At 30.2% G+C, this 12,539-nt stretch overlaps 2 protein-coding genes across 2 annotated transcripts; both read left to right on the forward strand.

Moving 5' to 3' along the window:
• Positions 1 to 4,437: 4,437 nt before the first annotated feature.
• LOC114183072 (DEAD-box ATP-dependent RNA helicase 8) lies at positions 4,438 to 6,776 on the forward strand. Its single transcript, XM_028069921.1, has 6 exons — positions 4,438 to 4,596; positions 5,052 to 5,303; positions 5,380 to 5,560; positions 5,852 to 5,940; positions 6,019 to 6,092; positions 6,168 to 6,776. The coding sequence occupies exons 1-6, from the start codon at positions 4,438 to 4,440 to the stop codon at positions 6,244 to 6,246; spliced, it is 834 nt and encodes a 277-aa protein (XP_027925722.1). The 3' UTR covers positions 6,247 to 6,776.
• A 2,278-nt stretch (positions 6,777 to 9,054) lies between these two features.
• LOC114184100 lies at positions 9,055 to 11,508 on the forward strand. Its single transcript, XM_028071341.1, has 2 exons — positions 9,055 to 9,130; positions 9,740 to 11,508. The coding sequence occupies exon 2, from the start codon at positions 9,744 to 9,746 to the stop codon at positions 11,430 to 11,432; it is 1,689 nt and encodes a 562-aa protein (XP_027927142.1). The 5' UTR covers positions 9,055 to 9,130; positions 9,740 to 9,743; the 3' UTR covers positions 11,433 to 11,508.
• Positions 11,509 to 12,539: the final 1,031 nt, after the last annotated feature.

Genomic DNA, 12,539 nt, shown 5'->3' on the forward strand with positions numbered 1-12,539 from the left:
CACTGAAGAAACTCTCATCTCCACACATGTGATTGCTCGCTCCTGTGTCCAAATACTAGACCAAGTTAAAACAACCTGGACTAAGCTTGTCACTTAATCTCCTTTCCTTCACACGGTCTGAATGCCACTCAGCTTCCGATTCACCGCTCTTGAGTTCAGTATTTGAGTTTTGCATCATCATTAAAATCCATATCTCTTCCTCGTCATCTTCCTCTGTGAGAATATTTTTCTCCTTTTTTTCCGATTGACAATATTTTGCTATATGACCGATTTTGCCACAGTTGTAGCAATATGCCGATCTGCATTCTCTTGCGTAATGGCCATACTTGCCACACCTAAAGCATTCCACTTTTGACTTCGACCAATCTCCTTGGCCCCTTTCTTGACCACGACCATGCCAATTTTGCTGCCTGGTTTGATCTGTGCTCTCTTCAACATCATCTCGGTCACATCCACCTCGTCCTCGACCACCTTGTCCTCTGCCACCTCGTCCTCTGCCACCTCGTCCTTTGCCTCCAGGACCTCAGCTCTGAGTATTCCGAGTTTCATCCAAATCAAGTTGCGCCTTTAGTGCTTGATCACGCGATTCATGCTTCTTCCTTCTCCTTTGTTCATGGGCCTCTAGTGACCCGACAAGTTATTCCATTGAGAGAACTGACAGGTCCTTCAACTCCTTGATGGCGCATACGATGTTCTCAAAATCATTTGTTAGTGATCTCAAGATTTTCTCCACAACCCGGCTTGCTGACATTGGCTCTCCATTCATGCCGAGTTGGTTGGCCACCTTCTCTACCCGAGTTATGTACTCGGTTACCTACTCTTTATCTTCCATCTTCAACCCTTCAAACTCTCCTCTGAGAGCTTGAAGTCAGACTTGTTTGACCCGGTCGTTCCCTCTGTATGCAACCTCCAGAATATCTCATGCTTCCTTTGAAGATGCAACATTTGCAATCTTCTCGAAGCCTGACTCGTCCACAACATTGTACAAGAAATACAAAGCCGACTTATCTTTCACTCGCGTCTTCTTCAACACGGCAATCTGGGCTACCGTCTGATTTGCGTCCTTTGTAGGTTCTTCGTATCCGCTCTCCACTGTATCCCAAATGTCTTGGGATCCCAGAAGGGTCTTCATCTATAGACACCAATTATCATAATTGGTTTTCTTCGTCAATTGCGGCACCGTCATACCATTCACAACTTTGGCCATCTCTCCTCTTTTTTCTTTCTCCCAAAGCACTCAAGCGCAGACTTTCTCTCTCTCTCTCTCTCTCTTCACTCGGTACTTAGAGCATAAAGCTCTGATACCATTTGTTGGAAAAAACTCACACACACACTAGAAGAATATGCAATGTAACTCATTGTGGTATTTTTCATTGATGGAGAATGCGCTATTATTTAGCCAATTACAAACTAAATAATAACAAACCAAACTAAATCTTTATCTAATCTAATATTATCTAATACCCCATATTATCAAACTAAATCTTATATACTCCAACTAACTTAAATCTAATTAACCGAATATAAAATACCCTCTCACTTTACTAAATAAAAATAACTCTATAATCTAAAATATTATCTAAATATTATCTAACAAAATTAAAGATTATCTAACAAAATTAAAGATTATCCAACAAAATTGATTTAGCCAACACTCCACCAAAATTATTCACACCCAGAGTAAATCTTTTAGATCTGTGTAGAGAATCAAGAATGCTATTGTCTTCTGTTTTCCAAGTTGAAAAATCTTTGTGCAAGACAGTGAGTGTTGCAGTGAGACCATTCAAGGAAAAGCTATGAAGCCCGGACAAGCTTAATCAATGGTGTGTTCTGTGTTCAACATTAGTCGAACTCTGACACTCGTACGACACATATTAGTAAGGTGTCCAATTTGAAAGAAATTTTTTTATCTTTAACATGATTTTGAAATAAATCCAACAGAATGTTAATAACTACAAATTTAATTATTTTCTAAAAAAAACCCATAAACTTGTAAATTTATCACATAAGTTTCTATTATGATTATAAAAATAAGGAAAAAATATTATATAATCACTACTTTTTACTTTTTTGGATATTAGAAAGATAAATTAAATTTATTTTTGTGTTAGTTGACAATGTATTAATTAAAATTTTGAAACTAATATCTATATACATATGTCGTGTCCTGTGTTCTATATTTTTTAATTTAATCATATCTCCATGTCTATGTGCATATTGTATCTATCTCCGTTTCCGTATCGGAACTTCATTCAAGAAAAGTCAAGATACATAGTTTTGATGCATTTACCAATGATGCATAATAGAACCTGTGAGATTGTTGACAACAATTACCTGAACAACAATTGTTACAGATTCATATAATAAGATCAATTCACAGCAAGCAAATTTCAGGAAATGAAACTTGCCTAAAGAATATATAATGTAAATCCACGCGCGCATGCCCTCTGCTTTTTTGTTGCTTTTCATTCTTTTGTTTTTTTTCTCACATCTACTTTTTCTCTAGATTTTCCCTTCCAGTTTTTCATCTTTTCAAAATCAAATTGGCGTGAAAGGGAAAAGTTAAGGAATATTTTGGACAACTAGAGTAACTTCAAATTTTATCCCTTCTTCACTAAAACAATCTATTTTCTCTCTTGCATGTGGCCTTCTTTTGGTTGCATACAATTTTTCTACTCTCAAGATGGATCTATTCCTTTCTTTGTGGTTACGAATCGTACTTTGATCCTTGATAGAACTTTCCTTTTGTTTGTGTAAATAAAGTAATTATATGTTTTGAAGTTGTGTAAGGGAAAGCAGTGTTAGTAATCTTACTCAAGATAAGGAAAACTAACCATTGATATATTTTGATGTGCAAATTTTATTATGTTTATATTAATGGAAATTAGGATGCGTGAGGTGAATGTGAAATATTAAAATTAATTGCGATTCTAAGCGATAGATATACACAAAATTGATTTGAGATTTGATTATGCAAAGAGATGTTATTATTAGAATGATTAAACTGTGTAAAATTTTCATTGATTAATGTGGCAAAGTATGACATGAATCACTCCAACAAATATTTGATTAATGACAAATTTTAGTGACAAAAAATAATTAGTCATTATAGTGACCAATTTAGATATCAATCTATAAACTACAAATTATTGCTAACTAAAATAGTTTTAAAAAATTATAAATTATTCTTTAAATTGGTAATTAAAATAGTTTTTATTATTAATTTATCTCTAAATTGGTTACTAACATTAGTTACCTAAAATTTGACTACCAAAATAATTGGATTCTAAATTGGTCTCTAATTAGAAAATTGATTTCTAAAGATTCATTTTTTAGCTAATTCAATTTTTCCAAATTTTGTTGTTGGGATTTTGGCTGAAAGTTGGTTATAGAAAGATTTGAAATGAATACTACCAGATGGAAGTTAAATTTATATGAGATATGTGCTATATAAAAACATATTAAAGTTTAATCCTTTATTTTTTCGTTTATTTCCCTAAAATATCTATTTTTCAACATATGATTATAAACATTTACTAATATAACAAGAAAGTGAACAAGTTAAATCGAACTAAATAATAAAATTTAAGTAAAATTTAAAATTTAAGTTCAAGTAATTTAATAAATATGTAATTAATTTTAATATTTTAATTTAACCACTACTTTAACACATATCTTGTTTATATATATATATATATATATATATATATATATATATATATATATACTTCACTAATTTGATGTTTAAAAATGATATTTAACAAAAAAAGGTGAGAAATAATTAAAAACTATTTATTAACTCTTTCTTGGTAGAGGGGAGAAGAAATTCAGATAAATAAAGCACGTGAAAATAAAAGAAAAAATAATAAGTGAGAAATAAAGTTAAAATAAAACATAGTGATAATATATTTATACATAATATATTATTTATGAATTTATTTTCCACATAAACTTATTTTTAAAATATTACATAAATAAATCTTTTCAAATTTTATTTACGCAAATAAACTCATTTAGCATTTACCAGTTAAAATTCAATAGTGATAGTCTGCATCAGAATACCTATAAATTACTCGTTTGTGGAAGAATGTTGTTTAAATGTCAAAATTTGACTTTCCGAATTTACAAATAGTAAAAGAATGTATTTGTATAAAAAAAATTTGAAAGTGATTATTTGTTTAATTTAAATAAAATAGATTTATATCTGAAACGAAAAACTCTAACTATATATAACATATAATTACGTATAATTTTAAGATTTATTATATTAAATATAGTTATCTTGTCCATCTTCACACACAAGTGCTCAAAGAATTTGTAGTAAATAGTCCTTAAAGAATTCACAACAAATCATATCTTAGAAATTGAAAAGGAAAGTATTCAACATAGATCGTAAAAACATACTTTACAACACTATATAAGAAACGGATATTAAAAATGGTTATGGTTACAACAGGTGGTAGCAGCCTGAAAGACGATATTATGCGTTTATATCAACCAGTTCATCTGCTAGTTGGAACTCCAGGAAGAATATTAGATCTTGCAAAGAAGGGTGTTTGCATTCTGAAGGATTGCTCTATGCTTGTTATGGATGAGGTAGTTACATTTCTCTTGAAATTTACTAAATGGTAGAGATACATTGGCTAATTTATACTTTATGAAGCATTACAAAAGGGATTGAAGATGAGGTTAAGAAATGATTGGATGGTGTAAGCAGAAGCAATGGCTTTGTTTTGTTGCGGCTCTGATTCATGTTTAAATATTGCGCCAATGATCTTTTCCTTTGTTTCCTTTACATATTCATTTTCTGGAACTTTTAACATGAATTCCTCCGATATTCATTTACTTGATGAATTTAGTTGGAGCAAAATGTTAGAATGTTTACTGGATGGTGATGTACGAAGAGATTGACATGGTATATGTCATGTTTCTTGTTCTTAGGTTTCTTTGTTTCCTCATTTGTATCTGTAACTTCTGCGCCAATAATGTATTGTTTGTTTACCAAACCAAAAAAAAGGACAATAACGAGGTTTTATATAATTTTCTCTCAGGCTGATAAGCTTCTCTCCCCAGAGTTCCAACCTTCCATAGAACAGCTGATTCAATTTCTTCCTGGAACCCGTCAAATTCTGATGTTTTCTGCTACGTTTCCTGTTACTGTTAGGGACTTCAAAGATAGATATCTACGTAAGCCATATGTTATTAACCTTATGGATGAGCTAACTCTGAAAGGTATTACACAATATTATGCATTTGTGGAAGAGAGGCAGAAAGTCCACTGCCTAAATACTCTTTTCTCTAAGGTAATCTATGTGAAGATACTCTGGATTTTCCGTATGCCATCTTTGAATGTAGTTATAACAGCAATATCTATTTCAGCTTCAAATAAACCAGTCAATCATTTTCTGCAATTCCGTGAATCGGGTTGAACTTCTTGCCAAGAAAATCACTGAACTTGGGTATTCGTGTTTCTATATCCATGCAAAGATGTTGCAAGACCACCGTAATAGAGTATTTCATGACTTCCGCAATGGGGCCTGCAGAAATCTTGTTTGTACTGGTATGTTGCGGGCACTTTAGCATCCTGCTATAAATGAGCATAGATTCTTTCTTTTCATTCTGTTGATTGCCGTGCTATGCCTATTTCCAACTGTTATATTGTTTCAGAAATCAGTTTTGAGTGGATGATGAATAGTATGATATTGTATATATGTTTGGTTAGTGTAATTGATTAATGCGGTGGTGGTATTCAGTAATATTTCATGGAATTTGCTAATTTTTTTAGGTTATTGTCCCTAATAATTATCACTATAACTTTTCATCTGTTTCCCTTGTTCTGAAACATTTACAGATCTCTTCACTAGGGGAATAGACATCCAAGCAGTGAATGTTGTTATTAATTTTGATTTTCCCAAAAACTCAGAAACCTACCTACACAGGGTATGTTCTATACTCAATTTCTGCTTTCTCTCCAATGGGACAAAGATTCTGTGTTCTTATGGATGTTCTGTTATGCAGGTTGGTCGTTCAGGGAGGTTTGGGCACCTAGGTTTAGCGGTGAACTTGATCACCTATGAGGATCGCTTCAATTTGTACGTATTGGTTAGATGTGACTTCCAATCAGAATTCCTATAAATTTCTCATGGGTTTCCTTTTATCTTTTCCAGATATAGAATTGAACAAGAACTTGGCACTGAAATAAAACAAATTCCGCCACACATTGATCAAGCAATATATTGCCGGTGATTGGTGATAGATACCTTGATTGTATTCACAACTGTGGTGAGTAATAGGAAAATTTTTAGTTTCATACTTATAATGACCATTATTGTTCTGATGATATTTCAACAATGAAAAGTCTGACACACCTAATGTTTATTACTATTGCACTTTATTGAAGCAAGAGGTTGCAATGTATAATTCTGATTTGTGTTCATGTATATCTTTTTTACAGGTAGGTGTGAGTGTTGGTGAAGCAGGTGTGAATACTTTGTATTAGGATGCACTATGAAAATAGGGGAATTGTCAGACCCTTTGTTGAATGTTTTTTCGTTAATTTCTGGGTTTTGAGAGCTCTTAAACACTATGATTAGGACTTTCAGAAATGTTACATAAATGGCGGGTCCAGTTTGGGTTTTGATGGTTTACATTTGCAGGTGTTGTTACTCCAGACTTTGATTTCCTCAGTAATCCTTTTAACTGTTTACTTGGGAATGTACCTTACTATCAAGACGTCCGTTTTTGATTCTAGAATAATATGCTGTTTGTTTTGCCAATGTTTTTGCAGTAGTCACTATTGGCAGTCAAGGTCTTCAATTGGTAGCATAATGGTTTTTGCAATTAATAGGTTTTGGTATTCTTTGTAAATGAAGGATTTGCCCTTAACATCAACACTTTTTCATTGTCAATAATGACTTTGGAGAAGTAGGATTCATCAATTTCTTTGAAAGAACTGACTTCACGAGGCGTATTTGCTGCTACTTGTAAAATAATAAGAAAGGGTAATGAAATAAGTTGGAGTAAACCTTAGTTTTGTTTACGAAATTGTGAGATGCTCACAAGCTTATTCCTTTAGAAGGAAAAAAAATGAAGCCTCCAAGATGTATATACAGTAATTGATTTTGATAAATGTTGCAGTTTGATAAAGATTACAACTTTTAAAATAAATCATGAGATGTAATTTCTAAAATTTAGTTGATTTTTGTCCTTCAAGTGGTAGAATGATATTAGAATCAAACCATAATTAAGTAATAAAAACAACAAAAGTTAGTAAATAATCTTTAGTTTTCAAATTAACACCAGAAAAAAGTTAGTAAATTCATTTATTCAAAAGTACTACTATTTATAAATTTGAGGTTAAAATATTCTATTTTGTCATCGTTTTTTATCAAAATCTCAATTTGGTCCTTATATTTTTATTAGTCTCAATTAGGTTTTTATTTTTATAAATAAGTAGTAATTTAGTCTTTTTCGTTAGTATGGAAATAACACCATTAAGTAGCTGTCATGTGTCAGCTTCTTGTTTTTTAAATTTTTTTAAATATTTATACCACGTGTTACGTCTGTAGTGTGTCACATGTCAATCTAATACGGTGACATGTGTCAAGTTATTCTATAAATTTCAATTTGGTTATCATATTTGTTAATTTGATTTGATTTTAGTTCAAAATTTTTTAAAAATTTTTAATTTCATATGCTCTAAATTTAAACCAAACTTAACTTTTATATAGATATTATATTATTTTTATTAAAATCGATATTTCTATTAAATATTTTAATAATATTAAGTTTATTTATAATTAAAATTTTAAATGTATTTATTTTAATTTATTCTAAAATTATTTTAAGATTTTACATTTGAATTTATAAAATTGTTAGTTTTAAGTCAATTCTAAGATTTGTATAGAAATTGTTGAAATATAATGTTATACAAATATTTTGAATATAAATTTATCAATCTATATATTTATAATTTTAAAATAAAATTTAAATAGAGTTTAATGTAAGATATATATTTAAATAAACTTAATATTGTTAAAAGTATGTAAAAGAAATATCACTTTTAATAAAAATATCATCATATATAAAAATTAAATTTGGTCTAAATTTGGAGTACATAAAATTGATTTTTTTTTAAAAAATTTGGACTAAAATCAAATCACATTATCAAATATGGAGACTAAATTAATATTTCATACAATAATTTGACACGTGACACTATATTAAATTGACACGTGACACACTACAAAGGTGACACGTAGCATAAATATTTTTTTTAAGAATTTAAAAAAAATTAATTTTAAAAAAAAAATCAAAAAAATAAGAAGCTGACACGTGTGATACTTACTTAACATGTTAGTTCCATACTAATGACAAAGACCTAATTGTTATTCATGGACCTAATTGAGACCAATAAAAATAAGAAAAACTAAATTGAGATTTTAGTAAAAAACGAAAACCAATAAAATAATTTAACCTAAATTTTAAGGCAAGAATAATAATACTACCATCAACGTATTAAAGATAAAATTATATGAATTGTATTCTAATCTTTTATATAGAAACAAATAAAAAGATTTATACAATAAAAACTATAAAATACTAAAATTTTCTATTAAAAATAAAAAATATTATTTATAGACTTAAACATTTTGATAAAAATAATTATCTAATGTATATATAAATTAAACTAGAAAATTCGAGGGTCAATGGCTCCTAAGAACTCAGCTATAACACTTAACATATGATGACATCAGTTGAAATGATAATATTGGATGCAAATAACACAATCATGGGTCTGAAATGATAACATTGAAATCCTTGTATATAATAGATTCTCTCTTTCAGGGAAATAGAGGAATCAAACTTTGATTTGGGATCACTAAAGTCGTCGAAGGTACTCAAAGAATGACGTGAAACTTTTGTGGTGCAATTCCTTCCCTATGTATCAAGGATACTTTCCTTCAAAATCATTTTTAATTATTTAAGGTTATATTTCAATTGTTCAAAGCATATATATTAATTATTTGAGCTTCTTCCTAAGCATTACCTTTACTGCAATATTTGAATGTTTTTCCCAAATTTCTGTGACAAAATTGGATCCTTCTCTTCAAATTCCTGCAGGTGTTTGGTGAGATGTAACTCAAGTTCTCTTTCGTTTTCATAATATATATATAAATATAGACAGAGAGAGGTGTGTTTCTATGATTGATTATTTATAGCCAGATTTTTGTTTTTCAGTAACAGGGTGTATCAGAGTGAATACATTCCTACACCTACCTTTTCTTTGTTCGCAATTATTTCAAAGCTTCAACTCTAATTTTGTCATTTAACTTAATTAAAAATAATAGTTTTATATAATGCTTCTAAGTATTATTATATCATCATCTATAGCCAAATCCTTTTAGAGTTCAAACTTTCTACTGTATTTCATATCTTCGAATTAAATAATCTTGAGTGTACAATCTATGTTGACTTAGGAGAATAATGAAAATAATTTGTTAAGTTTAAATTATAATTTTAGAATGAATAAAATATCTAGACAAAATATATAGCTTATCTAGATAGAATACTTGGATAACATACGAAAGGTATTGGTTACAACTCCTATCAATAATGTTTTTATTTTAGAGATTTAAAACAAAATTTGAAAGATTAATGAATCTGTATGTATATATGATTGTATCATGAATTTGATATAAAAACCTATTTAGCTTTGTGAGTATTTGTTTGTTTGCAGTAAAATGTCGATTCGAACAAACAAGATGAAAGCAGTAGCTGTGTTGCTGAAGCAGTTGACGACAGCAAGGAGGAAATTCTATGAAAGGGGAAGAGATGAATCATTTGATGGGAAGTTGGAGAAGTTGAGGTTGGATCTGAACAAGATAAAAGATGTGTTTGTGGAAGTGAAGAAGAAGGAAGAAGAACTCCTTGACACATTAGCACAGGTGTATGACCATCTTCGCAAGTTAGAACGCGTGAAACTGGATGAAGACATGGATGGAATTTGTAATAGAATCAGAGATTCTGCTCTCATGTTGCTCCCAACGCTTGTTTTTGATGACTCATATAAAGACGATGATAACAAGGGTGGCAAAATATCTCACTCATCGGAAGACTTGTTGCAGCTCCAACATCAGAATATTTGGACTCTGGAAGATTATTACCGGTTACACGATCCATCAAAATGTTGCCTGTGGTCTCTCCTGATTTTCCCTGTGAACGCTGTGATAAGGAAAAGAAATGCAATTAATTTGTGGATTGGAGAGGGTTTGATTGGAAATACAGAGAACAAAACAGCAGAGGAAGAGGGCGAGGATGTGATTGATGATCTTTTGAAATGTGGTGTGATTGTACGCTGTGGCAATGGAAATGATCCCTTTGTCCATAGATTTCGAATTCTTCCAGGAGACCTTCATGGTGTGTCGAATTTAATTAGAGATTCAGAAAATATCATATCATCGCCGTTACAGCTTGATAGTAAAAAGGTTACAGTAGGTGGGGTTCATACAAAAAATGTGACTTTACGTAATATTTTTAATATTGGTGCAAGTTATCTGTATTTCAGCCCGCAATGGACCACTGAATTGAGGAATTTAGAGGTGCTTCAACTTGGGCGTTGGCAAGATTCAGCTTTGCATCACATTGAAGTTGGGAGTCAAGAATTCTTGAAAGATCTGAGATATCTGAAAGAGTTGAAGTATCTGAGTCTGCGTGGGATGTCGAGAATATTCGAGGTTCCATCCTCCATTGCAGAACTTGAGAAGCTACTGATTCTTGATGTGAAAGCATGCCATAATTTGGAAAGACTAACTGATGATATTTCATCAATGAAAAGTCTGACACATCTGATTATGTCTGATTGTTGCTTACTGGAGGGCATGCCAAAGGGGATTGAGAAGCTCACTAATCTGGAAGTACTCAAGGGATTTCTAATAAGTACTCCTGAAAAGACTCCTTGCAGAATATCAGATCTGAAAAATTTGGAAAAACTAAGGCGACTCAGCATACGTATTGGAAGTGAGGCCCAGATCAGGGATGAGGAGTTTGAAGGTTTGAAAGATTTTTTAGCACTTGAGAAGCTGAAGATATCTTGGAGTGTGTCTGATCCAAAGTATGCTAATATTGGTGTTATTTTGCCACGAGGTTTGAGAAAGTTTCATCTTGAATGTTTTCCTGGAAAGTTTTTGGAAAAATGTTTTCATGTGTTCGGGTTGAAATTGACGGAGCTAAAGATAACTGGAGGAAAACTGGAAAGTATGAAAGTAGATTTTAGTTGGTGGTGGAGAGTGGAAATAATGCGTGTGAAGTACCTTAAGCAATTGAAGGTGGACATAGACGATTTGAAAGCATTGTTTCCTGAGCTGAGATATGTAGAAGTTAAACAAGTCTCAAACATTTCATACGTTCCACATCAATGGACAGATGAATAGGACTTCATGCTGTAAAATGTTGTAAAATGTTGTGCATATTGTTTACTTCGTTCTCTGAATAATATTATGTTATTTACACTATGTTGTATATATAGAGTGAGCAAAAGTTGAAAACTAAAGAAACAATAAATATGAGTTGTCTCTGGTACTAAATCTTGTATCTCCCTGTTAAGTGCTTTGAATAATAATGTCTTCTAGATTGTCTCCTTTGCTAAAATAACAACTACAACTCTCGAAAATTCTAACAACTCAAATTCAATTCTTATCATTTAAGCTTTAGAATTTATTTTTCAACCCATACTTCTTCTCCCCTTCTCACCTTTCGAAACTAACAATACCTTTCGAAATTTTCAATCTAATTTATTATTACAAACCGACTTATATTAATTAAAATAGTATTACATGTTTCTTTATATTTTAAAGTATTCCTTTTAATAAATGTAAGCATTTTTTTAAATTTATTTTAAGATTATTTATTTAATTTTGGTATATTAATTAAAATAGTACAGTACAATAATTTTTCTGTTTTTATAAATAAATTGTAATATATTTGTTATATAGATTTAATTTTAATATATGTATATTAATTTTAATGTATGTTGTCTAAAATTTAATTTTGTAAAATAGAATCTCGTAGAATTGGTACTAAACAATAAAAAATATAATTATCTGTTTAAAATCAGTTTCGGACAGTAATTTAAAAAAATTAAATTAAATTTAAATATTTTTATGGATAATTAATACACATGAAAATATATTAATTACAAACAAAGTATTTTAATTTTTCTTAAATTATTCAGTAAAACATTTATGAAAACGTGGATTTGAAAGATATTACTTTATTTCATAAAAGCAATTTTGATTCTTATGTGTTCACATTTTGATTTCATATAAAATGTTATAAATAAACTTAATTTTAATTGTACAGTAAGTATAATAAAAAGATACTGTATCTGTATCTATTAATTAATTTAGATACAATATTTATTTATTTTATTATATATAGAGAAAGAGAGTTCATGTTATGTATTATATTATAAAAAATAAAAAGAAAACTACGGTAAGAAAATATTTTAAACATAATAATATAAGTCGAATATGATCTTC

Source organism: Vigna unguiculata, chromosome 5, assembly GCF_004118075.2.
Source record: "Vigna unguiculata cultivar IT97K-499-35 chromosome 5, ASM411807v1, whole genome shotgun sequence".
Classification (NCBI taxonomy): domain Eukaryota; kingdom Viridiplantae; phylum Streptophyta; class Magnoliopsida; order Fabales; family Fabaceae; genus Vigna; species Vigna unguiculata.

Bases quoted from the DNA above. Each gene is read 5' to 3' on its own strand.
- LOC114183072 (XM_028069921.1), top strand. From the start codon at position 4,438: ATGGTTATGGTTACAACAGGTGGTAGCAGCCTGAAAGACGATATTATG. The intron at 4,597-5,051 runs GTAGTTACATTT...ATTTTCTCTCAG, and splicing joins CTATGCTTGTTATGGATGAG to GCTGATAAGCTTCTCTCCCC. The intron at 5,304-5,379 runs GTAATCTATGTG...TATCTATTTCAG, and splicing joins TAAATACTCTTTTCTCTAAG to CTTCAAATAAACCAGTCAAT.
- LOC114184100 (XM_028071341.1), top strand. From the start codon at position 9,744: ATGTCGATTCGAACAAACAAGATGAAAGCAGTAGCTGTGTTGCTGAAG.